Genomic DNA, 27841 nt, shown 5'->3' on the forward strand with positions numbered 1-27841 from the left:
AAACAACTGAGTTTTCCAGTACTGTTATATGACAACAGGAAGGGAGGAGGTAGAAGAGTCAAGAAGGAAGTTAACCCTAAAAAGAAGGGAGGGTGGGGAAAAGTGGTTTTAGGTTTTGTTCTCATTTCTCACTATCCTAATCTGTTGACTGGCAATAAATTAACTTGCTTAAACAGAGTTTGTTTTCCCAGTATCTGTAACTGTTCAGCAATCTTGTCTCGAGTGTCCTTATCTCAACCCACAAATTATTCATTCTATTTTCTCCCCATGCTGATGAAGACAGAGTGGTAGACCACCTTGGTAGGCACCTTGTGGCCAGTTAATGTTAATCTACCACACTGAGCACAGACAAATGAAATGTTATAGTCACCTGCCAGACCAGAAAATGAATAGCCACCCAACATCCTTGTTGCTTCCAGTCTCCTTTCTACCCTGTGCTGTTAAGTATTTTTTCTAAAAAACTGTCATACTCTCACCCCTCCAAGCCCACCTCTTCACAGCTGCTGGTATAAACATACTCTGTCATGCACAGCTGTCTGAGCAAGATGCACCGGGAAAATTATCTGGAGCCCAACACTAGACTTCCTTTTTAATTCAGTAACGCTCCTCTTCAGACTCTTTTCCTTATGTTCTCTCTTCTCCACAGGAAATTCACAAAGATTTAGAGCTAAAAAACTCTGTAAAAAGAAATCAATTCAATCTACCTCAAATAGGAGAGGAAGGAAGTTTAGGGGAATAACAATACTGGGGGCTGGATAAGGGCACTCTAAAGAAAAACTTTATTCAGACATATCATGTATTGACAAGTAACAGTTCTTTCTGCTTAAATGAGAACACTGATTAAAGAGAAATTTAAATAAAGTGAAAACAGTCTCTTAAAAGTTGTGAAAAATTAAACAGCTCTTATAAACACATTCTTTAAAAAAGTAACAATAGTTAAAATTATCAAAACCATTCATTTATTAAACGTTGGAGCACCAATACTGAGTTCAACACAAGAATTCCACTCACCTCAATACATGCACTTCCTGAGAAATTAAATTCCAAAACAAGAACAGCTGCTTTTTCTCCTCCATAAAAAGCTTCCATGAAAGTTTGGGGAGAATTAGAAAGCTTTGAGTTTTGAAACTTTTTTCCGCAGAATGACTGCCTTTGGAGTTTGAGCCAGCTTGACAATTAAGTGTCCTATTTCCTGAAACTTCAAGACAAGGACCATTCCACTCATGACCTGAGGCCATCAGATGCATGTTCTACAGAAGTGGCCAATACTGACTTAGTTAATTAGTTATTATAGTGAGTTGGGCATATTCAAAATCTTAGAATCAGAACCACAGACTATTTTGAGTTGGAAGGGACCCTCAAGGATCATCGAGCCCAACTCTTAAGTCAATGGCCCACACAGGGAATTGAACCCATGACCTTGGCATTACAAACAAGTTTTAACCAACTGAGCTAATCTCAGAGTCTTAACAAAATCATTATGTCAGGTTATTTGCTTTCTGCACAAATTGAGACCACTTCTTAACCAATTCAACAAGTGCCCAAGCGGTACTTCACTAGACTTGCTTTCTGATCGGAAAACAAGCTCCTCAAGAGTATGGCAATACTACCATTGTGGCAAAGGGAAAGGAAGACTTTTTGAAAAAATTGACCTTTCCACTGGAAAACCACAGTAGACAGACAAAAAAACCCTAAGAGCAGTCACATGGTTAGAGGGAGCAAAGGCAGGCAACAATTCTTGTGTGTTACTCCTACTAAAAAAGCTACCGAGTGGATTGCTTTTTCCTTACATCAGGCAAATGCTTATACAGGCTTCACCAAAGCACAACAGCAGAGCCTGCAGTCGAAAACCTCAAAACTGGATTTTAAAATCCAGAATCCACTCTCAACTACTTATTGTAATGCTTCAATTTCTGAATCCAGCTGCTTACATACAGCTTCAAAGGCTGAACTTGAGGGGGTTTCCGTATTGCGGTAATTTCTACCCAGACATATGTGTGGATAATTTGCACCAATAGAGCACATTTCTGTGCAGCTCACAGACTGTACTCTAGTCATGAGTACCTGCTACCGACAAATCTCAGATGGGAAAAGCAAAAATGTTTGGTTTTACATCCCTCTCAGTAAATACAAACTCACAGGTTTGAAAGCCAGTCCTTCAAGCCAAGCAAGTGACAATGTCACAAAGACAAGGCAAGTTTTAAGGAAAAATACTGAGGCTTATATCTATTTCATGGAACGAATGTATTAGAATGAGCAGAACAAAGATGGCTGATTTTGTATGCAACTAGAATAAAGAAATAGCTACATCACCACTCTTCAAAAACAAATTCCCAAGCCTTTGGAGATATGCCATGTCACACAAACACAGACTTCAAGACTGCTACTAGAGCAGATTTCTTTGGAAAAAGAAAGCCCACAATCAAAACAAATCCAGATCTGGCAGAAGCCGTTCTTCAAAATGTCCTTGTGAAGCCATCTTTAAGTTAACCTTCATTCAATATTAATTCATACTTGAGATCAGTTTGAAACATCAAATTGCCTGACACAGCAAACAGAAGCACTGCCACTCACCCTTCTCCCACCCAACACACACAGTCTCACCCAGAAGAACTGAGATGTTTTTTTAAGACCTTGGGTCTGGTCCTGGTTACCATCAGCATAGAAATGTATCACATTTTCTCTTCAGCAGGTAAATAATCATGTTGTTTTTCTTTGTTTCTGAACTTCCCTCTTTCACACTGATTTGAGGATTCACTCTAGCCAAGAAGGGGGAAAAAATATGTAAAACGTTTTCATAAAACAAGGATAATTCCCTCAGAGGGTACTAGTCTGCACTGGGGGCCAAAAACATCAGCAGGCAAGAACTCTTTTTTCTCCTAAGTCAGTGCCTACATGTATGGCTTGCATCTGAAAATGCACTACTGTAAAACAGGTAACTCAGTATAATTCTACTGACAGCCAAATTCTTTAACACCTGAAACAACAAAATAGCATAATTTTGTAGGAACTTTGTGATAACAGGAACTAAATGGCTACTTATTTGCAGCACCTTAATATCATCCGGAAGGGAGAAAACAGAAAAGTCAGAGGGACAACATACAGTTACGATGCAAAAAACACCAGGCAGTACAGGAGGTGAATCTACCCCGTGGTCTTTATAAATCCAATCACAGCTCCCTTCCTGGATCAGAGACAACAATGCTTCCTGGTAGAGGAATGAACTAATCACCTGAACAGAGAGCTGAATGTTTTTTCAGTATTATGTTGAAAATAAGCTTTAACTTTTAAGTCTGGTAGCCTCTGCACACTTCTGTATAATGATTCAAAGAAAGGCTACTAAACCTTAGCTGCATTTCACACATTGGCTGCAGACCAAGACTTTTTTCATAATGACAACTGTATGTGGAAGACACTGTTCAGGCTGTGCACAAGAAAGACTTTACTATGTAGAACAACATTCTTCTGCAAGGACTCCCAGGAGCTACTTGGTCTCCCAAAGGTTATCACTTTTTGTAACTGTCAAGGAAAATAATTGTGTAGATTAAGATTTCATTTCTAATAGTTAACACTACACAATGAGGAGAGAAAAAAGAGGGGAAAAAAAAGAAAGGACTGTCAAATTTTTAATTAAGTACACTCATGCATTAATCATGACCATATGGTCAGAGTATTATGCCATGAGATAGTTCAGTAATGGTACATTTCCTCCAACAGACAAAAATAAAGCACAAATTACCTGTCCACATGAGTTTTACTCTACTTCCTCAGTCCTTTATAGAGGAAATTATTATGAAATCCTTATCCTTGTGACATTTCAGGTCACTAATAACAACGTGAGATCTAGAAAATAAGGTGTTGCTCTGCAGAAAACTGAAGGCTCCAACACCACTGTCGCTTCAAAATGTAGCCCAGAGTAAATGTTGATATGAAAGAAGGAATCAGACACATTCTGCTATTCTCAAAAAGAATCAACTCCAGTGTATTTAAGAAATCTTAAATTGCAAACACTACAATGGCAAAAATATCACAAGCAGATTAAATTAGCTTTTATTTATAAGACATAATACTTTCCACTTGCACTCAATGCAAACAGTTTATACAGTGAAATAGCAAGCTTACATCCAATGGTAAAAATACTTTGGAAAAATGGTGCTCATTATTTCTTGTTTCAATAATAGAAAACTCAATTCCCACTTGTTTTACAGCAACATGACAAGACAGGTTTTGTTTTAAGAAACAAATGTGGACAGAGAGGGATGCTGAACATGCAACACATTTAGAATTAGTGCATCTCTAAAAAGGCAGCTGCAAAACAGAGCCTTGGCAAATGAACGCTGCTGTGAAATAAACAGCTTCTCTCAATGAACAGCCCAAGCGTACCACTGAAGTAGAGTTTGAAAACCAGATTGCAAAAATAGCAAATGAGTTCAAATTTGTAGATACCCAATCCCTGTAAAAAAACTAAGTTGTCAATTTCACCTCCCCTTGGTGATAGCCCCTCAAAATACCTTCTGATTTCCTTTGAAATAAGCTGAAGTTGTGTAACATTGAGACAGGCATTGACAAGCTTAGAGCCAGTGCCACTTGCTAGCAGGAGTGATGGCCCAAGAAGAATGATCGAAAAACAAGTTCAACGCCAGCTGTTTTGTACCACAGAGAGACACTGATTGCAGTGGGGGCCACAGGCATTCCACATTCACTGAAATCCAATTCACTACCTCCCAAAAGTTACTCTGAGTTCTCACACAGCCATCAATGCAAAAGACATGTATTGCAGCTTTAAAGATAACCTAAACCCAGTATTTCAATAGCTGGAGTCACAGTGATGGTTACAGAGTAAACTGATCCTCCCTCTAAGAGATTTTCAGGACCTTCGTTTTGCCACAGTTCAAGCTGCAACTTCACTTGTGGGTTCTCCCAGCCAGTTGAATATTTCCAACAGTTTTTGAAGCATGATTTGTGGCAACCTGGATTTTTAGAGATTACTGCAACCAGGAAGGTTTTTTTGAGATATATCCAACAAAAGTGGGTTCAATCAAAATCACCTGGCATCCTAGGATGGCACACCAGAACTACTGGACTTTGCCTTAATTCTAAACACCCATATACAACATACTTAATTTCTCTATATATATGCCATATTTTATAGCCACCAAAAAAGACACCATAGTGCCACAACAGATGCAGTTTCCGTTTCTAGAAGCCTCCTCTGCTAATGAAAGTGTGAAAGCAGCTGACAGTCTATGAAAAATACTCCAATTGTTACCACTAAAATCAAAACGTGACTGAAAAAGAAATAAATCAGTTGAGCTATCAAGAAGTGACCAAAGGGTTGAGTAGAGGGATACAACAAACAACAAAACAAACAGGAAGAGAACAGCTTTCCATTCATATTTGCTCTCAATGGGACGTTATTGCTTTTGTCTGCAAATGAACTCAGTAAACAGGTATACTGAACAGCTCAGTCTTAAACTACTTTGTTATTCTTAGTACGGAGATTATTTATTGTTTTGTAAAACTCAAAGTCAAGAGAATTTAATAAGATAATTAAAATTTTATGTTGTTGCCATTAGTACCAATGAACATCAACCAAAAAAAAACCCAACCAAAAAAACTCCGCAGCATAGTATTCTCCCCAGATTTTCTGCACTTCAACTGGATTTGACTTGAATGCAGAGAGCAGATAACACAGGCAGCATTTTATACTAGTGGTAAGATTAGGGAAAAACACATTTGTTCTCTTAGGGCTTGCGATGATTTTCTAAGATAGAGAGAAGGGAAGTAAAAGGCTGTGCTTCTTGAAATACCTTTCCTTGCTTTATGCCCTGAAGCTTCTCTTCAACCTGCTTCTTCTTTTTCTTATACAGGAGGCTTTGTTGGCAACTGATGAAAATTATGTACAATAGATACTAAGCCTTTGAAAACAAAGTAGCAGCCTGTATAATTACCTTTCCCTTTTCTGCTGCAGAGCACAAGTAAAATGTTGGGGTGTGCCAGACACTATTAAAATTACTAGATTCTTGCAGTCTGACTTCCTCCATAGAAACCAGGTTTGGGCATCAGAAACAGGAGCAGCCAGTTCCTAATCTAAGTTACTTACTGTAACAGAAACATCGAGCTTTTTTTTCCATGTTCTACCAGTACACAATCACTTAATGCTGAAATCTAAGATCATAAAAGTTCTAGTCAGTGGAAAATAATCAAGTGTCCATTTAACTTGCTCTTTTTAAGCTCCTGGTTAGGCAGTAGTTTCTCAGGAAGTATTCACCATATATTCTTTATGGCATGACAGGAATACTATTGTGTCAGTATCAGTAGCTTTCTGTTCTTGCAGGGAAAAGAGAACATGCAATTATGTACACAGGACTTTCTTTCAACTATAATATAAAGAGCAAAGCTGCTAGAGATTCAAATACAAACCCAAGAGCACAGGACAGAAACTGGGGAAGCAGAAATAATGCAACTTCTGCTGTACTTATTCAGTTCTCGAAGGAGTAAGAGGACAGAGTATGTTACAAGTCACCTCTCTGATTTGTATGGGTGGAAGGGCTGGCTAGAACTGCACTTCCAGAAAAACAGGCAGAAGTTACAGTTGAAAAACTACATGGTGCCACATGCAAGATAGATTGTTCTAGGCTAAAGTATTTAGGAGATTAATCAAAAGTAACGTGGACAAATTAAGACCACATATTTATGCATGCTAACACTCAAAGGAATAGCAGAAATACAGCCCATACCATATTATGCTTCTATTCAAAGAGTATAATTGGGTCAATTCCCATCTCAACAGTAGTTCTATCCATGCTAATATCATTGCAGTAACTGGCAAGCACTGCTTCTCACTGGCTGGGAAAAGCTTTGTTTCTCCCAATTCAGAATATTCTGTGATTCTGTGGAAGAAAAGAATCAAGTGCTTGATCACTGAACTAGGGGTAAATAACATAATTCAGGCATGCAATAAATAACCACCATAACTTCCAAAACTAGAAGGCAAGCCAGTACTAGCACTCCCGATCATTCCACTGCCATTTTCTTCACTATGCAAAGATCTATTTACTTTCAGAGGGAAAAAATATTACACAGTTATTGTTAAACAGATAAGCCTGCAAAAGAAGCCTAAACTATGTCCCAAGAAAGCAAACATGCTGGCATCCCAGCTGCTACAGCCCACTGCCAGTAAGAGCATGAGAGGAGTCTAAATGAAAACATTGCAGTTGCCAGAACAGCAACTGACACACTTCCAAAAATTCTCCCATTGGAGACTCTTCTTCCTTCAGCTCACAAAAGAATTCAGTGCTAGAAAGTTGATATCTGCAAGCCCTAGCTGATCACAGAACTTTTTAATTATTCTGATAACATGCTTTCACATAAGCATCTTTTCTAGACTAATCACTGAGCTCCCTCTCTATCACCTCCCTCCTGTAAAGGGAGTGCTTTGCTTTAGCCTGTAAAGTAAAGTAAACAAAAAATAAACAGCAGAGGAACTGGACTCCACACCAATCTATGAGATTCACAGTGAAGACCTTTTATTACACATAGCACACAGCTTATATAGGGTTAGGACTGCAGCTTATTGCCTACAAGAGTTACACACCACCACGCTAGAAACTTCAATTGGTTAAAACCTATCTCTCACAAGTCCCATGTTTATATTATTTTATCCTGGGTGTTTTCATGCACCTGCAGAGTCCTGTGAATTCCTACTCTGTGAATTCTTGGGGAGTAACCCTCCTCCCTACCAGGCAGCAGCAGCCAAGCTCTTTGCTGCTTCTGGCTGATAGCTGTCACAGGGCTTTCTATAGATCTGAATTGCTCACTTTTGATTTTACTGTAACTGCAAACCTGCAGAAGACAGAAGTAGACAAATGTCTCCAACTCATATGAAACTGCAGGTATCAAGCTGCAGAGTTCATATATAAAAGCAAAAAGAAGATTTTCTCAAATACTGTATGAAAAACAGCAGCAAACAAAGTATCAATATCAACGTGAAGGACACTGTCTACAGTTTTAAACAAAAAAAGCTTCACCAAGAACAAAAATCACACATACATTTTGCCAAAACAAGTTCTACATCTATCCTCACTTGTATAAAAAAAATAGAATATCTACCTAAAAACCTGCCTTACCTAACTACATTAAAAAAAAAATCCACGATGTGCCATGATGTTCTGACAAAGCCTTGTGACAGTACAAGAGGAAAGCGACAGTCATACAGCTAATGGGAATTAGGGATAAACTCAAAACCACACTGTATATAAGATTCAAACAAAGAAAGTATTAATAATCAAAACAAACTACAGACACTTGTTTTGCATACATAACAAGTGCTTAGAGTTTAAAACTCTGGTAATTTCAGTGCTTCTATGGACTATTTTAATAGAAACTGGCATCTTAGGCATAGTGGTATTTCTTAAGCTCTACCAGTCACACCTTTTTAAAAAGAAGGTAACAGCTTGGAAGACTATCAAGCACATACAGCCCCTAACATTCAACACTTTGCTTATTCGATATTATGAACTGCCTTCATCACAAACTGGATGCACTAAAACAAATGGTTTTTAACATAGTCTTTAAAGTCTTCACAAGACTTTACCAAATCATTCCAGTAAAAATTCCTCTAAAAAGCAACCAGTTCAGGCAATATAAACTGTTCAAAGGAATTCACATCCAAAGCACTCCTAAACACCGAGAGTCATTGAACAACTCCCCTAATCTGCCTTTTTTTTTCCTTAATACACTTTTAGGAACATCAAGGACATTTCTCTAAGTTTAAAAAAATCATTACAGGATACAGAGCATTCAGCAAGTAGAAGAAAGTTTTAACATCAATTTTCTTTTGTACTTCCCCAGATCTGTCACTGGCAACTTATCTCAGAAACTGGGATAACAACATCGTGAGATGACAGCCACAATCACAATTAATTGGAACAAATGCCATGACATTTCCAAACTGTTGCCTGCATCTGAGCTGTAGCTGCTCTTGGAAATAAACATTAGAATATCACAATTCTAAACCAAACTGAACGTACGTGAACTGGAGGTTTCAGAAGTGGCCACCATCAACCACACTAAGGTTAGACACTCAATGTGGTTCACTGCATTGCCTGACCACTGTTAACAGATTCAGATCCACATTCCAGTAAGCTCAGCAAGCAGCATAAGGTCCTATCACACTTTAGTGCTGAAGACTGAAAAGCTTGAGCTATCTTTTCCATACAGCATATAACTTGGGATATTACAACTTCCTGAAGTCCACTCAATTACTGAGATTTAATCCATGCAAGCCAATTATCTAATATGGTTTGCTGAGATGCAGCAGAAGTTTGGGTTTGAGCAAAAGGCCACATGAAGAGATAACCACAGGAGAATTTCTACCATATGACCACAGCCAACATTCACACACAGATATCTAAATCCTACTAAAAAGAAACACTTCTTCTAATTTCATGGTGGAGAAATAACCTGTTATGACTATTCAACCCTTGGCAATTCAGAACCAGGACTCTGAACAGTGCTATAATGTAAACTACATTCAAAAGTGTCCTGAACAAGTGGTGATCTTTTCACCTGACTTTGTAATACTGTTCAACAGTGTTTACAATAGCCAAGTTTATCAAGAGGAAGACTACTTATACAAGGACAACTTAACAAACATACTATTTGAAATTGTCAAAGGTATTTTTTACATGCTTAGCTAAAAAAAAAGAAAAATCATAATCAAATTTGAAACATTTGCAAACTTTAGGGAATAATGACAAACTAAAAAAAAATTTGAAAAGTCACACTCCAGGACAATCTATGTGTATAAAATCAGGTTTTGTCTAACTTTCTGGTTCCTGCAATTGCAAGTACATGAGAGGACATTAAATGATTGTAGGCTGATTTTAACATCTTGATTTTCTTGCTATTGTTCCCAGGATGCAAAAAGTACTTTTCCTAGAACACCACTATGATCTGCATTAGTTATCTCAGTAGGTAAGCAAAACGGATTTTTGAGAAAATAGCTTTTGCTTTGTACAAAGGCAGCAGGTATTTTAGGTCTAGGCTAACATGAACATCAACATCAATCTCTTGCTTATTTTTGCTGGAGAATATTCAGAAAACATTGCAAATAACTGGAAAATTGTGCCTTAACAAGGCATGCTGTATTCTTACCAAGTCTTTCACAAACCTGACAATCACTGTGGAGAAGTCCTTCAAAAATTTTTTCACCTCTGATCAGTGTAAGTTTTGCCCTACCATATTTCTAACTCTTGTGATACCTCAGTGGTCATATCAAAAACCTGTCACTCAATTAAATCTTTCCACTAACAATCTACCAGGTGAAACAACACTTGCACTTATGTCACTGTAAAGAAAAAAGTTTCCTCAAGAAAGTGCCTTCAAACACACTGCTGTACAAAGAAGTCAAGTCTATTCACCGTTTGCACACTTAGTGCAAAACCTAAGGATGCAAACAATTGTTAATATTTGCTAGGCCAGTGCCCACAACCTTTTGCTAAAATACTTCTTTCAGACTCCAAATGCCTTTTTATTTAACAATCAACACCTGAAAGTCCTTAAGATGTACTTGTGAAGAGAAAGCCCACAGTTTAGCATATGGCATGTGGACATGGTCTTTGATCGATATCTATCAACTTTAGAGGCGTTAAGAAGGGTTCTTCAAAGAGCACCAAGCGAGAGTCAAGTTCCAACTTTCTCAATGGGTCCTCATGGCACTTACTACAATTACTGTTCACTCACAGCACTTACAAAGAACTCCAAAAGAAAGTTATATGCTGTGTTAGCGGAATCAAAAAAGAACATTTCCTTAATTAAAGCTTTAAAAAACCTTCACTAACATAGTGTTTATGAGCTATAATTATTTCACATGGTGGAACAGTTGGTTCAACATTTTGTGGAGGCCAAATTGGCTAGCACATCTTCATTTCAGTGGCTGTTGGCAAAGCAACACCTTGTGTTGTGAGAGCACAAGTCAGAGGACTAAAGAACAGGCCCTGTTTGCTTCAAACAGGTAATGCCAGAGGACTAAAGAGCAGCCCCTGGGGCAGTCCTGTGGTGTAAAGGAGAGCACTCTGGACTCTGAATCCCAAGGTCCTGAGTTCCAGTCTCAGTGGGGACCGAGCCCTGGCAGTTCAATGCCTCCCTGCCATCCCATCCAGTCACATCTCGGATGCTCAGCAGGGTCAGCCCCGGTTAGTACCGGGTGCTGTGACAGTCCCGAGGACTTCACTGTCACTGTCCAAGCTCGCTCGGCCGTGGCAGATGGACCTCAGGACTTAAACGGTGGGGCCAGTTCTGCACACGCTGTGCCTGACCTAAAAAATCCACTGTGCAGACTGGAAGGGCACACCCCCATGTGGGGAGAGCCATTCCCAAACCATCTCCACAAAGTCTGTCCATACAATACATACATACAAAGAGCAGCCCCTAACCTGCTTCACAGACGGTGCAGGAGAAAGTGAGCAAGGCTGCTCACTCTGGATACATGGTCTGCTGCAGTAACCAGAAAGACTCCAGCATTGCACTGTAGCAGAAGACATGCCACCACTCGTACCCGTAATTTATTCCCACTGTCTGGACAATATATGCAAACCTAATTTTGCAACACACTCACGTAGATAGATCCTGCAATTCCATCACCTTCATACTCTCAGAAGGCACACCCACCACAGCAGTTGCCTTGTGATGTTTCCCAACAGGTAAAAACGTAAACTGTCAGTGTGGAGACTGGCCAGCTCTTAGGCAGGAACACTTTGCTACCAAATAAAATCATTTATGAGGAGAAAATGTTCCTTTTTCTTACCAAGGTCTTCAGAGAGCCAAAGTCTACCTGAGCGAAGAGACTTTTTCACTTCACTTAAAAGAACTGAGAAAAAGAAAAGCCAAGCTATTTAAAAACCTTAACATTTCACATCACTGAAGCATAGATCCATCAACCATATACACACACGTATTTATTGACCATCAGTAAACCAACAGGCCAGCTAGGGAAAATTCATTTTAGTAACCAAAACAAATTTCAGCTGTGCTCATTATCTCCAGGGAGAAAACATTTTCTTCTCCTCAAGTCATAGTTCCTTGAGAATTCATAAACAACAGCATTCTCTCGGTGCCAATTCTTTGCACAGTCTTTCCCTGGCTAAAGTCCTTTTGTTCAGGCAGACCTGTTACTCCGTAGAGGCAGCCTACTGCATTTTGATAATGCTTGAACTCAGCAGTCTCTAATTATTCTCTGCTTCCCGTAATAAGGAACCAGGTTTTATGACAATTTCACAACTTCAGGAAAGTTATTAACAACTGAACTTGCAACCTTTGCAATAGGCTCTTTTTTTCCATATGAGACCATAGTCATAAAGGAGACAAATCCAAATTATTGCCTTTTATGTGTACTGCAAAGTAGTTTCAGGGATATATGGAATACTCTAAAATTCAAACTTGCTGTTCTTACTATTTTGTTCCTTTGCCATTTGAATTTCATAAGCAAAACTCAAAACTAACATCTATCCACATAGGCCCTTTACACTAATGTGCTCCCGTCAGTTTAGAGCTGTTGAATGAGCATATTTTAACTTCTTTAAATGACGATAAAGGTATCCTGAACAATTAACAAAACCAGTGTATAAAAAAGTGATAGTAGGAAAAATTAAACAGTTTAGACAGATGAAAAGTCAACTAGGAAAAAACTGTTGCTAGTAATTTGCACAGACTACACTGGAAGGCTGTCAATTAACAAGTTATTTTGTTTTTGCAGAAGAAAAACAAATTTTAATAGAAGGTGATATGCACCAATATAAAGACACAAACAAACAGTAATAAAAATGCCTACCTTAAAGCCAATAGAAGTTTAAAATATGCTGCATTCCAACACAGGAATTTTTTCCACTTTCTTGACAAGCTGATTTTTTCCACTTTCTTGACCATTAATGACTGCCACATGACACAATAAATAGTCCAGGACGGACTAATTCAAGGTAGGACTACAGCAAATGAACATTTTAGAGAAAGACAGGTAACATTTACTCAGTATATGCCAGTAACATAATGGTTTCATAAAATAATTCATTCCAAGGGAGACCTCTTTGCTGTCTACAACTTCCTTGTAAGGGAAGAGGAGGGGCAGGCACTGATCTCTTCTCTGTGGTGACCAGTGACAGGACCCAAGGGAATGGCCTGAAGTTGTGTCAGGGGGGGTTGGATTAGATACCAGAAACAGGCTCTTCACCCAGAGAGTGGTTGGGCACTGGAACAGGCTCCCCAGGGAAGTGGTCACAGCACCAAGCCTGACAGAGCTCAAGAAGAGTTTGGATAATACTTTGGGCACATTGGTATGACCCTTGGGATGCTCCTGCGCAGGGCCGGGAGTTGGACTCAGTGATCCTTGTGGGTCCTTTCCAACTGAGCATATTCTATGATTCTCCAAAAAAAGGAGGAAAAGTAAAAAACCCCACCACACATTTAACTATCTTCACTTCCACTTAGCAGAAAAGGTTCACCATACGAAGCTTTCTATGAGAGAACCTTACGGACCTAGAGAGAATGTGCAATGTTGCATTTCTAGTTATCTAGACTCTCTATGACACGTCTTCAAAATCCCAGAGCCATAAACCAAACATTTTTATGCATTTAACTTTTTTTTCCTTCTTCCCTCCTCAATGCATCCCTTATTGCTATGAAACCTTACATGAAACGGAAAAGCAGAAGAGGAGACCTTATTCATTTCAAAACAAACAGCATGAAAGATGGAACCCAGGTTTTAAAACGTATACAGCTTAAGATGCCACCACTTTGCATTACGTGATGGCAATAAAACAACCTGCTTAGCATTTCCTTCTGTAACGCCCACACTGATATTCCATTTCCACACTATCCTGATATATTTGGGCAATGACATTCAGCCCATATTCCTGAAAACATTGCAAATGCCTCACTGCTTCCTGCAGATTCATTTTTAGAATTCAAATGCATTGCCAAAGCATGGCATTGCCAACATATTAGCAATACACATCTTCTCCTAAGTCCTAATAAAAAAATCACATTTAGTAACAATTTTACCCATGGCCAGGGAGTTGAAAAACTGTTTGTACACCACCTGGCTTGACTAGTGTTGACCTGCACCACTGAAGCTTAACTACTATGAAGAGGAGGTTATTTAAGATAATTAAATGGACCAAATCAACTCAAACAAATCATTTGTACTTGACTGCATTTTAGCAGCTTTACATTTATGACCTGAGAGTCACAGTTTCAACTGTGTCCTAATGTTTTAGTTTCAGACAGATTTAACTTCACCAAAAGTACTGTTTATTAAATTATTTAGAAATTATAGGTAGCTACCAAAAGCCAAGCAAAACCATTTTCTAGGCTGTCTGAAGAAATTATTTTTAAACCACTTCTAGGGAAGCAACAAGGGTACCTGGTACCACTACAAAGGTCCCTCTTCTATTCTGTACTAGAGCATCATTGTGAGCAGCTTTCCAGTAGACAACACCACATCTCTCATCTGACATACCATCATTTTAACCAAACAGTATCAATTATTTACAAGCACTTGGACACAAAGAACACTGGAAAACTGAAAAGGCAAGAAAAAATAGGGTAAAATAACAGGATTTCTAAGGAAATAATGTGGAATGATCATGTAATTTTCAAGACGAAGAATTAAGCTATGTTTAAATGGTTTATATTTTTGCAAGACTAGTCTAAAGACCAAGTGAGAACAATTTGATTTTGGTAATTACCACTGAGATGGATCTTTAATATTTTTTTACTTCATATGAAGTCATATTGTACCTTTTCTAAATTTGAAAAAAGTGCTATTATATTACTTTTCATGTTGTATTTTTGAAAGTATCTAAAACACATGGAAAGAATGACTGGCATTTATTTGCAATACACCTCAAATCACAAGACTGACAAGACATAACAGATAAGGCACATGCAAAATTAATTAGTGGACTACCTAATTTTTAAACTATATGCGCTCAAGAACGTTACTACCTTTGTACTTAAAACCTTTGTACACAGATACCAACGCAGCAAACCACAGCAGCAACGGAGCAACACTGAGAAGCAGAGAAAACTACTACAAAATCCACACAAAAAACTATGGGAAAAACTGATTAACTATCCCATTTTGTAGGAAACTACTGAAGAAGTCATTCTTACTTCCCCAGCCTCGTTTGTCGACAGCCCTGCTCTGCTTCACCATTTATGAAACACACAGCTAAGTGTAATACAAGAGCAGTAGCATCTGTATCAGAGTCGGAGTCATTAGTTTCTAGCCTGGCAGGTTGCAGGGGACAACACAAGACTTGTAGCAAAGAAATTATTTCTTAATGTCTCTACATAACAACACGCAAAAAAAAATCCCTCACTGAAGCATTTCAAAAAGGGAAGGAAGAAAACAGACTAGCCCAGTACAAGCACAGACATAAACAGACTGCACAAACTTTGCATTTGACTATCTTTACATTGCACTCAATGTTAAGTTTCATGAAGTAATCCATAAAAATAAGTGACTGAATTGCCAAGACAGTAAATTTGTCAAGTGACATATGTTACATTAAGAAAACATGCATGTGTGACATTTTTACATTCTAGTAAGAGAATGACAGATTCATTACTGAAGTGCCTGGGCATTTAATCTCTTTCCCATTTATTACAGAATCATATAGAAGAAATATCTATTTGCAGAAGCTGTTACCTGTTATAGGGAAGAACATCCTTTCCTGTCTTCTTGCACCTTCCAGAAAGTGAATGCCAGAAAAAGGATACATCACAATTTGACTTTTTTAACCTCTGATATCTTCACTTGTCTTAAGATCAAGGAATCGGAAACCACACCCAATGTCACATCATGTAAGGGACTTAAGTTACATTTAAAAATTATGCAGCAAAGTAAACTTCACAATTTAAAATTAAAACGGGCAGTGTCTTCTTCAGGTGAAAGAAACCAACAGAACTGGAGAGGTTACTTTTAACCCCCTTGAAAAAAGAAGCTCTACTTCACATACCTCCACAGAGACACTCAAGTTGCCCTCCACAGTTTCTTTCTCTGACAGAAATTGATTAATGAACCTAAAGTTAAGAAACATTTCCCTTCCTCCTTACTTAAACCTTCTAAAAGAAACTTAGGTTTCTTTTTCTATATGTTATGTAGAAAGAATCTAAATCTATATTTTATGTAGAAAGAAATCAAGAATTCTATATGTATCACATACAATGGCAGCAAGAGCCTCATTTAACAGTAACTGAAATAGTACCGGGGTTCCAAAAAAAACCCCAAAAAACAAACAAAGAAGGGGGAAAGAAACATTTGTGTATGTTGAAAGGAGTTACTCTAAAGTTTTATCCTTATAGAACAACTTGCAAGACTTGCTTCTTTTCCGCCTGCTTTACACAAAGTGATTAAATCACTTGCAATCAGTCACATACTCAAGAGGAAGCATCACCTTTTAGCTTTGGCTTTGTTTCATCTCAGCTGGCTCCACAGTACAGTCACCTACCAAAGTCTGCTTCAAAATTAAAAAAAACGGCTAAAGAAACAAAACCAGAATATGGAAAGGAAAACCAGCACTAGATGCAGGGTATTAACCAGTTCCACAGGAAAAGCCTGCCTCCTTGTGGCTCAACTAGCCATAAATCAGATTTCTCCAATTCATTCCATTACACTCAGTAAATCTGGTCAGCTAAGACAGTAACAGGCTTCTAGTTCAAGGTGATTTGGGGTTTTGTATTTTGGAGGGTGAAGCTGATGCAAAAAGAAAGATGTTTCTCATTTTAGGAAGTCCTGGTGAAAGTTACCCATCACTTATTACCAAAATATTGCTTTTAGCCTCCTCCTTTTGGTGGGGTGGGAGGTGACAGAGGTTCAGCTTAAAAACAACTGGCACTCTTTACACGGCAACAAACACAAAAATGTGTCAGCACTCTGGCACCTAAACCCAGAAGACTCCAAACCTTGATTCAGCTGTGGCTTAACCTAGCAGGTCTCTTTTGATACCTCAGCTTTCAATGGTAAATCCTCATTCTGTCTACAGGTCTCCTGGGAATGCCAGGGTGGATTTCACTCTTGGCAGCAGCAAAGCATTTGGCACTTTCAACAAGATGCAGACATTCCTCTGTCCAGCCTGAAGGGCTCAATTACATGGAGCTACTTTCTTAATGCCCAGAAGAGTAAGTTCTTTAGAAACCAGCTGGGGTTTTTGGCTGGGTTTGGTGTGATTTTTTGTTTTTCTTTTTTGAATTTTTTTATTTTAATTCAGTCACTCTATTGTGCAAGAGCTTAGTGGTTCAAGAACTTAAGAACTATGTAAAAAAATACAAAAATGCAAATTCACACCAGTCTTAGGAGGGGATCACATCATCAGGATGACTTTGGCTTTCTAATCATCTTGCAGAAACTGTTCCATTTTTAGGTAAGTCTGAGACAGAGAGCATAAACTGCTTTTGCTATGGGTTAGGAAATTTATCCATGAAAAGAAGGGGACTTCAAGTCTTCACTCCAAAAGCTTTTTAATACACAACACAGTAAGTGAACACAAAAGTAGTCCACACTCTTTTCAGTCTCACAACTGTTGGGCTTGCAACTTGCTTTCTTTTATGTTACAGCCTCTGCATGGGAACCCTTTCTCTAACCTTTAGACATGTGACTCAGACTCACTCTTTCCAATCTATAACCCAGTGACCCAGCTGGAAAGGAGCAAACTGAACATGGCTCTCTCCTGTTTATAATAATTTTGATTGGAGATTCACTGGAGGAGAGAAGGAGAAGAAAAAGAAAAAAAGACATTTCTGTTGCCTTCGAGCATACTTTGAATGAAAGGCTTTGATTCTACCCTTTTCTTCAAGAAACGAAAAATTAAAAAAAAAAGTTGCCACAGCCTAAATTCCAGGCATGGAAAACATCACTTCATTCTACTATAGTTTTTATACCTAGGTCCAGAATGACAAGCATTGCCCCTTCCTCTTTCTGTTTTTTTTTTGCTACTATTATTCAAACACTTACCAGTAAGACAGCTTTTGCTTTGTGTGCTTTAGACCCTTTCATGCCTGCTCAGCTCCTACAAGGCCAAAGCACTGCACACAGAGCTGAGGACTCCATCACTACTGAGAAGAACCAAGAACTTTATCAAGGCTGTAATGCAACATGCAAATAGTTTCACAGATCTCATTAAAAAAAGTTGTAAATGGAGAAACAATGTAAGTAGAAGCTTGGATTAATTCTGACACTGGTGAGAAAAGCAAAGGTGCAATGCTGGCAAAGGGCAAACACCTTCAATTCTGCTGAAGAGAAAGGGAATTGGTGGTAGTCAACACATCACAGGGACTGAGTGCCATATTAAACAAGTCCAGTATGTCTGGATAACACACCGGATCTGTGTATGAGAAAATAAAATCATCCTTAAGGAAAAATACATTCCATTCTGTTTGTATAACCAGACCTGTAATTAACATGCAAATTACTTACTCTCACAAATGAAGAACTATCCCCTCCTGGCTTTTGTAATTTTATAGACTGAACACAGGAGAGACTTCAATTTATTAAAAGTTATGTTCTTCCGTAAGCAACTCTGTTTCCATTATATTGAAATAGTGTGCAAGTAATAAGGGCTACATGAAGTCATACACATCAAGAAATTTACTACAGTAGGGTTTCTGCTCGTAAGTTTAAGACAGTTTGTGTTATTTTGCTTTACACCAGTGTCTGACACTAAGTTAATAAGCCTTTTATTCAGATTCAAAAGCTATTACACTACACACATCTTCCTCTACATACACTTGCTAACCTATGCTGAAGACCAGGATTAAATTTTACGCTTCACTAACAGAAAATAGAATCCTAAATCACCAATCCACATATAATAGTTAATTTCCCCACTTGTTTCTTGTGGTCACAGTATCTACTTTCTTCCTTACCACAGCCTTACTTTAAACTTTCACATTTTTAAATGTAGCCCCGAGCTTCAGCTCAGGCCTGTGAAATATCTCATTTTCTTTAAATTATCTTCACTAAACTTTACCAGTTACCTAGACCAGTAAGGTTTACTAAATTTTATGCAGAACGATACCAAGTTACACTATTGAAGTATCAGGATCATTTACCTCTTAAAAGCATAATGGAAACTGCTACTAATATCAATAATCAACAGCAACAGGTTCTAGTAGATTAAGTACCAGACTCCTACTCAGAAAAACTGGTTTCTTTCCTATTTTATTCTCATCAAGTCTTCTAGGTGACCTTGGGCAAATCACTATCCCCACACTACAGTTTCCCCAGCAGTAAAATGAATTGAAGAGAATTGCAAATCTGTCTGGAAACTCCAAATGAAACAGACATAAGAGTTAAAAATGTATTTCCCTCTCTACAGATACATTTGCCTTGATAGCTTTTCTTTATCCCATTATACAGCAGCAGCAGCGTAAGATTGCTTTTACTTTCTAAATACACCCTGGTGGTTCTTCAAGAAAGGCTTTAGGCTACTGCCTTACTTTTTATCACATGCTTCATCTATTTCTGCTACTGCATCTACTTGGAAGAACCAAGAGCTTGTAGTTGTCAATACCTACTTAATGCTTACTTTAATGCATCAGGTCAAAAGTTGCTGTTGAACTCATTGCTGAACCACGAAAAGAATGAAAAACAGGACACATCAGAACAGAGTGCCAATTATCAGCAAGCAGTGGACTCATTCTCTACACCCCTGCTCATGCAAGTAATCATCCAAGTATTTACTTCCACAACCTGCCACAGGAACATCAGCAGGTTTTTAGAGGGAATACAAGCATTGATGAGCCAAACTGCATTAAAGCAACATAAAAACATTCCTCATCATATGCACAGCTCGATTTAAGAAACACTACTTTCCATTTAATAGCAGACAGTCATTTATTAGTGGATAACACCATTTAACTGCGGCACAGTGTTCACTTGCCCTCTTCCTGTTTCCATTTTTTTTGAAAAATGACACAATTATGAGATGCTTTTTCACTTTTTCTATACCAAAACCGAAGGCTTAAACAACAGTTTCTAAAAGTTGTAGGATTTCCTAATCTTTGGGGGGGGGGGGGGAGAAGAGAGGAGGGAAAGGAGCGAGGGGGGGCGGGGGAAGCCCACTAAAGATAAAAGCACTTCTTTTTCTAAGCAGAGATAGTGGATAAAGTTACCACTTCCCCATCGCGCCACAACAACCTGTTTTGATTGACACAACCGTGAACTGAGACGTGCTTAACTTGCAGCTCTGTTCCTGATCAATGAATCAGTGCAACACATTGAAAAATCTACTCAACGACTAAGTGGGCAGAATAATGAAATATTACCCCTGTGCTGCCCACAGACCACTTCTTGAACATGAGTAAGTAAGCTGTAGCAAGAAGGAGACAGACCTTCCATGCCACAGACACGAAATGTGACAAATCCGGCTATTTTCCGGAATATTGCGAAACCGGTCCGAGACGGTATCTCTCAGGCACAGCGCTAAGGAGCAGGGAAACTGCTGTGCATCCAAAGGGAAAATGCGTCTGCAGCTCGGAGCCTCGGCGTGTTCTCTAGGTGGGAACACGAGCCCGAGGAACTCCGGTGCCGGCGGGGAAAGAAGGAAGGAAGGAAGGAAGGGGCAGACGGGGAGCGGAGCCAGGCGGGGCCCCCCCGCCCTCCCCTCCCACTCCAACTTCCCCCGGCCCGGGACGTGGCCGGCCGCAGTTGGACAAGGAGCGACGTGACGGGGCTGAAACCGGTCTGAAGTCCACAAAGAAGCCATCTGCCTCCGGGAAGAGGGCTGGGAAAGGGCGGGCGGGAAGGGGGAAGGAGCAGCCCGAGGGAGTTTCATGCCGCCTGAAAGGCAGCGGCGGCGAGGAGACACCCGCCCGCCGCTCTCCGCCCCGAGCACCGGGCAGCGCTGCCCCCAGCGCCGCCAGAGCCGCCGGGGCACGGAGCGGGCGCACCTTCCCCGGGCTGAGCGCTCACCTTCCTCCCGCCGCCGCCGGCCAGCGCGGCGCTGCCGCCAGAGTACATATAGTAGGCGATGCCCAGCACCCAGAGGAAGGCGAAGCAGAGCAGCAGCCGAGACCTGCGCCGCATCCTCTCTACCGCGTCGCCGCCAGGCCACCAGGAACCGGCCGCCAGCAGCCACCGCCTCCGCTGCTGCCGCCGCCGCCGCCGCGCAGGGTCAGGGGGCAGAGGGCGAGCGCCCGCCCCCCGACCAATCCCGCGCCGCTCGGCCCCGTGGGGGGCGGGCCGGCCCCGCCGCCGTCGCCATGGCTGCAGCACGCCGGGCCGCCGCCTCCGCCCGGCACGGCCCCGCACGGCCCCGCACAGCCCTTCCCGCCGCCGGGCACCCCCCACGCCCCGCACGGCCCCTCCCGCCGACGGACACCCCCCGCGCCCCCGGCGCCCGGCATGGCCCCGCCCGGCACGACCCCACCCGGACCATCCCGCCGCCGGGCACACCCCGCGCCCGGCACGGCCCCGCACTGCCCATCCCGCCGCCAGGCACTCCCCCGCCCCGCACAGCCCCTCCCGCCTCCGCCCGTCACGGCCCCGCCCGGCCCATCCCGCCGCCGGGCGCCCCCCACACCCCGCGCCCGGCACGGCCCGCACGGCTCCGCCCGCTGACGGGCACTCCCCGGGCACCCTCGGCCTGAGCCGGCCCATGGGGTGGGAGCCGCGGGCGGGCGGCGGGGAGACGCTCCCCGCACTAAGGCGGCGGAACACCGCGGTACAGCACTGGTGTGTGGGTCCCTCCTCGGGATTATCTCGCTCCCTCCCCGCTCATACTGGATGAGGATAACGAAGAGACTCCCAGTAGTACAGAAATGCCGGACTGGGCCGTCCCGCCGCCCCCCAGCCCGGAGTGCCCGCAGCGCTGGGCCTGGGCGGTGCCACAGCCTCTGGCAGGAGGGTGGGCCGGGCGGGCACCGTAGGGCAGCGCTGGTGAGGGGATATCGCCCCTTCGGAGGTGCCTCGCTCCCTCCCCGCTAACACTGGCTGAGGCTCCCAAGTTCATAGAAAGTCCAGACTGGCCGCTACAAGTCGTGTGTCTGTCTCTCGAACAGTAAACATGCTTTACGAAGGTGTTGTCCCTGAAGTCACTTTGAGGCAGATAGTGTGGCAGGTTGTCGTTAAACCTTAAGGGTCAGAAAGCAAAGTCAAGTCAGAGGATGGCCACTGCCCCATGCATGATGATATCTGCATCTCATTTGAAAAGCCTTACTTAAGTTATTTAAGAGATTCTTCAGTGGCCTCATGGGGCACATTGAGGTCTTGGCAACCTCACCATCCCACAGAGATCACACACTTGCTCCACTCCTGAGGTCACCCCTGCAGCAGTGCCCAGCCTGGAAGCATGGCCACACCCTTTGCATGCCTGAAGGGAACTCTGTGGGACCCTGTCTGGACCTTCCCAGGAGGTTGACCCAAGCAGTGCTCCAATCCAGACTGTTGATATGGGGTCATAGTCTGGGAAAATTACCTTATTTAGCCAGCTCCACCCTTAAACACCCCAGGACAGACACTACAGTGCGGCTAGTTCTCACTGTGGTTCACTGACTCGTGTGTGCACAGCTCATGCTGCTGTTTTTCCACACCAATGAGTTTACTGTTGTTTGGCATTTGCTGCTATCTCATCCCACTCTGAGACATCAAGAAAAGAGAACACGAAACTGAGACACATTCCCTAACAATTAAAAAGCACCTCTATTTCACAGGCATAATCTTCCCTCAAGAAGAACATTGCCAATTTTGAAATGTTTTGGGGTTTTTTGGGTCTTCTCACCATGCTTTATCAGTAGACTCTTACTGCCATGTGTTGTGACTGTACCCCACATTTTTGTCCTACTTATGTCTATACTGATGTCAGACCTCTGCCAGTCCAGCTGCACCAGTGGCTACAGAGCCTCTGTAGCACACTGGTCACCAAGCTGGTACAAGATGTGGCCAGGGGGTCTGGCCTAAATTCTCTTGCACAAGCAGGAAAAGATCCAGCAGCCAAAAGAAATGGCATCAAAAGCTCACCTGCTCAACAAGCACAGTCACTCCACTGACAGTCTTGTCAAGAAAGTGATTTGTGTCAGTGTTGGCAGTGCCTGGGCAGAAGTTGTCTGGCATGGAAAGATTTAATTGAATAACTGCATATCTTTCCACCAGCCAGAGCCCTGGTGGACAGAGAGTATGGGTGAAAAGACCAAGGAAGAAATCCCAAATAAGAAGCCATTCCAGATATGTAAAATAAAGAGATCTCTTTCTTCAGAGCTAATGACTCTTTCAAGAAACTCAGCATTATGACTTTGGTTTTGGAGGGATTTGGAGATGGACACCCAATTTGGGCAAAATACAAGTTTTGGAATCAAATAACTAGCATGTATTTCAAGTGAGGTATGAGGAGAGTATGGGCTGCCAGGAGACACATAGATGTTCCAGATTAGAGTTTTTGATCCAAAGTGTGTTTGATGCAAGTGAGAGCAGTTCATGCAAAAGCACCAACTGTGCATCTAAAAAGACACACATGCGCACACACACACATACACATACTCCACTCCAAAGCTCAATTTTGATTAGCAAGATTTTCTATTTAATTCAGAGCGCTCTCAGCAGCCCAAGCTTGTGAACATCCTGATTAACTCCTGCCACTTAAGCTCCACAATCAGGTAGACAGAAGATGAAGAAGCAGCTACCCTGCTGCTGGGAGATTCCTTTGCTGCGCAGATCTGCTGAGGGAAAGGGTGCTTTGCAAGACATACTTCCCCAAAGAAAGCATCATATACTTTCATGTGCTAGGTGCTCAATTCTGAAGCCATAATCCCATTTAACTTGACAAAATCTGCAGGCCACTTACTCTTTAAACACCCTGTAAAGCCTTCAGGAACTTTTCTTGCCCTTTTCATAGTCTTAAACATTTTAGGATGGTCTTCAAAGGTCTCCCTGCAGCCCCAGGTATTTTCACTGATTTTAGCAAAGTACTCTAGATAGATTTTTCCCTTTTCAGCAAAATTAGCCAGCCATGCATGTACCCAAAATCCTTCTGTAGCTGCACACTTCACGAGCTTATTGAAATAATCCATTGCACATGCTCAACCACAGTTTTCAAAGGTTTATAACTCAGTCAAATCAAAACTAATTTCTTCTCAAACAAGCAAATACATGCCTACTTCAAGGAAAGCTACTTCCATGTCAGAATTCATTTTCCAGCCTTCTGCTGATAAAGTTACAGAAATACTTTAAAAAAATGCTGTAAGAGTCTATTTAGCTCAAGAAATACTTTCTTTTTTTACGCTTCTGATATTTTGAACTGGCTGAACCAGTTTTGTTCAAGTCTTTTCAAAATATTCACATTTGGACAAAGTCCCAATCTGGCAGATTTCATCCTGAATCATTTATATTTCAGAGACCACAGAAAACACAGGGGTTTAGAATGGAAAATGTTACATCAATTTAACTCTAGGAAAAGCTGCCTGTTCTAGTGCAATGCATTTGCATACACATACCTCTTTACCTCAAAAGTCCTAATGTGTTTAGTCAGCAAAGAAAAACTGAAAAAAAAAAAGCAGTTCAATCAAAGGAAGGAATTCAAGAAAAAATGTAAGATATTTTTAAATTATTTTTCCAGTGCATTTCAAAAGAAAATATTAGCATATTTTAAGAGCAGCATTGTTAGAATGATTTACAGAATATAAATGCTTCTGTATCAACCACAGCCCTTTAAACAAAAGAGATCAAGCATGTGAGAGTACAAATAGGAGTGAAATTTGCAGAAGGAATCATCAAAACTTTGCCTTTGATCTGTAGTGCAGACACCTAGATTTGAGCGACCAAATTCTGATCTAGGTAGCTAGGGTGCAGACCAGAGAGAATTTCACTGAACTTACATGAGAGAAGGTATAAAACCAGCCACAGCCATGACCAGAGTCTAATTCAGAGACCACAAAAGTTGCTCATCCTTTTCTGGAGTTATGTGATTTAGTCAGAGGTGAACAAATCCTTCAGCAGTGCGGATGGAAAGCAGTCCTCACCTTTAGGAATAAGTGAGTCAATCTCTTACTCATGCAAGCAATCTTGTCCTTGCAAAGACAGAGGAGAGATTTTCAGATCAGGTCCAAACCACAGAAAACAGGTTTTAAAAACTTTAAAAGGCAAAAAAGCAAATCAAGATACCTGAACCTCTTTGATACATGCAAGCTGATATGTTGCTGATCCAGTTCAGATTGCATTCTTTCAAACCCATGCAGTTCTAAGTAAATAATTTCTCCCTTCTCATGAAAAAGGTTACTTATTAGCCTAATGTGAGGCGTTTTATAACACAGAAATCCCACATTAACATGAAATTTAAAATACATCAGTAGAGAATGTAGGTCTACTAATGTCTTGAGAGCTTGAGCCAAGTAGTCAGCCCAAGCTGAGTTTGTTTCTAGTGCTAGAACTGTGTTAGTAGTGAAAGATTCCGATCCTGCAAACATTTATGCAAATGTTTAACTTCATTCAGTGCGTATTCCCATCGGAGTCAGTTGGACTACTCAGACGTTTAAAATTATATGCTCATGGCTGAGTACTTGCAGGATTAAAGGTTAAGTGCAGCTAGCAGGTCTTAAAATCTATGTGGGTGTTTTGTAATTCCTCACTGCACGGTGGTAACAATGAGAAACAGACTACCTCCTCAGCTAAAGACTTGGGAGTCAACATGTCCTTTCCCATCTGTTTAGATGCCAAGAACTATGTTTGTTTAATTTTTCAGCAGAGTTTCTGATGCTACCCAGAGTAGGCAGACGTGCTGGCAATAGCATTCAAAAGTGGCTCACTTCCAGAAAATCTTGTTACCCTCCAAGAATGTTTTCTGAACTGTTAAAACCCCAAGTAGCAAATATTGTATCATAGACATTTTACCTTGAAAACAGTGTGTCACTGTGCCTGACCACAGATTTTGTCATACAAGGTCCAAATACATTCAGGCATTTTAAGACTTAAACTGTCTCATCCTAGATTTTGATATTGAGAAGGTAGCATCATCTCTTTTAAAACATGAAATAATGCCTATTTCCTCTGATGGCAGTGTTTTTATGCTGTTTCCCCACTAGAGATTGATCAACACATTACATCATGAGATACAGATATTGTAAACACTGCGTTTTCTCACACAGGTTCTAAATATTGGCTTAAGCCCTTTTGTTTCCAAGGCAAACTATTCAAATCTGGAAGCCTTTCCTCTCTATTAAATACAGTTTAAGGTTCAATATTCCTTGGAGTTGTTCAGTTCTATAAAGAGAAGAAACAGATTCTTTTTCTATGGGTGGTGAAGACAAAGAAAGAACAACTCAGCCTTTGGTAGGCCTCCCGCTAAAGATGGCAGAAGCCAGTACAAACTGCAGTTCCATGCCAACTATTCTTCCTGAGCTGAGTCACTTAACATGTTGGCCTGAACTTCAGCAGCACAAAACAAACCTCTTGCGGCATTCTGTAGGCTGATGATCAAATATCAAAATGTGATACGGCTCAGAAGCTTCTCTCATAGGAGAGTGATGATAGATGAAAGAGAGAATCAGTCGTGGAGACAGACTTGCTGAAACGACAACCTCACCTTTGATTGAAGTAATTTGATCTCCTTTCATTGCAATTATCTGAATTCTGAAAGTCGTGCTGGATTCCTCATAGCTGCCAGGACTGGTAAAGACTGATGATCTATGGTCTGACATGAGGCAGGAAATTCCATCCTCTCCTCTCGAGCAACACTATATTGCAGTGGTGTGCAGCTGTGGTGCTGTAGGTCATTTGAGGCTGGGGTAAACTGTGTGCTAATTCATAATACAAAAGTCTATTTTTGAACAACAAAGACGAATGTGAACAACCCAATATGCAATGGAGCTGTAATCTCAACTGGTACTTTATCTATTCATATTTATAATCCAGATCAATATGGCTACAGCCAACTAATTTGAGACTATCTATGATATAGCTTTGCTACAGAAAAGCATAGGAAATGCAGCTCAATTACCCTACAATAAGATTCCTAGAGATCAAGAAAAAGGTCTTCCTGAGTCAGTGTTCAGGTTTTGCTTATCTCTTTACCTAAAGATTTTCCTAGCTAGTTGCACCATCATCAGCTCACGACAGGGAATGTGAGAGAAAAAGGGAAAAGAAAGCAAAACAACAGAAGGAAGCATGATAGGAGTGGAGGTGAGAGTACAAGGAAGCAACATAGGCTTTTTCCTTCTGAAGTTACTGCACCATCTGCAGTGTCTGAATTGAAAAGACTGATAAATTCTTCAGATCACCATCTCTCCAGGATGTCAGACCCAAGCTGCAGGGAGAACCTGATGCTAAATGAGTGCTCAATCTAGGTATTGCAAATGCTTCTCTTCAGGACTGTATCATTCAGAAGTGCATATTGCTATACAATAGTTTAGTTTCAGCTGGGTAGCAGAAAGTATTTCCTTACTTATTCTACTTATTCCCTGCTGCCCTTATTGTAGGAGTTAAATAAAGTGTTTTCAGTCTGAGACATGGAAAGCAGGTCTCCAGTTTTCTGGAGAAGCATCCTAATCACTGACAATGGCAAGTTGCATCTAGAAGTGCCATAGTGGACAGGCTGAAAACAGCTCAGATGTCTCTGATTTTTTTTTTAAGTATCATTCGCTATATTCATACTATTGGCTCCCTCTCAGATGCGCACAGTGGAGCCCATGCCCCAGAAGTGATCTGCTGCCCAGAGTAACCTATTTGCACAATTCCTCCTGGACACAGTGCAGTCTACAAGTCAGCTGTGCTGTACATCCCCAGAGACTGCTTGGCACCAGGTGAAGGACATGACTCTCCACACACCTGCCCTAGCACCATGTCTGCTTTCTGCAT

General features: G+C 41.1%; 1 protein-coding gene across 2 annotated transcripts in view; it reads right to left on the minus strand.

The window, feature by feature from the left end:
• GALNT2 (polypeptide N-acetylgalactosaminyltransferase 2) overlaps positions 1–21180 on the minus strand; it is a 100719-nt gene extending 79539 nt beyond the window's left edge. The window contains exon 1 of one of the 2 annotated variants that reach the window (XR_011697173.1): positions 20972–21180. Coding sequence is in view for 1 of the 2 variants with exons in the window: in XM_071549533.1 (XP_071405634.1) it covers positions 20972–21085 (114 nt within the window). In the remaining variant the exon portion in view is untranslated. The remainder of the gene's footprint in view (positions 1–20971) is intronic. The other variant, XM_071549533.1, reaches the window with a different exon arrangement.
• Between the last annotated feature and the right edge of the window lie 6661 nt (positions 21181–27841).

Source organism: Pithys albifrons, chromosome 2, assembly GCF_047495875.1.
Source record: "Pithys albifrons albifrons isolate INPA30051 chromosome 2, PitAlb_v1, whole genome shotgun sequence".
Lineage (NCBI taxonomy): Eukaryota > Metazoa > Chordata > Aves > Passeriformes > Thamnophilidae > Pithys > Pithys albifrons.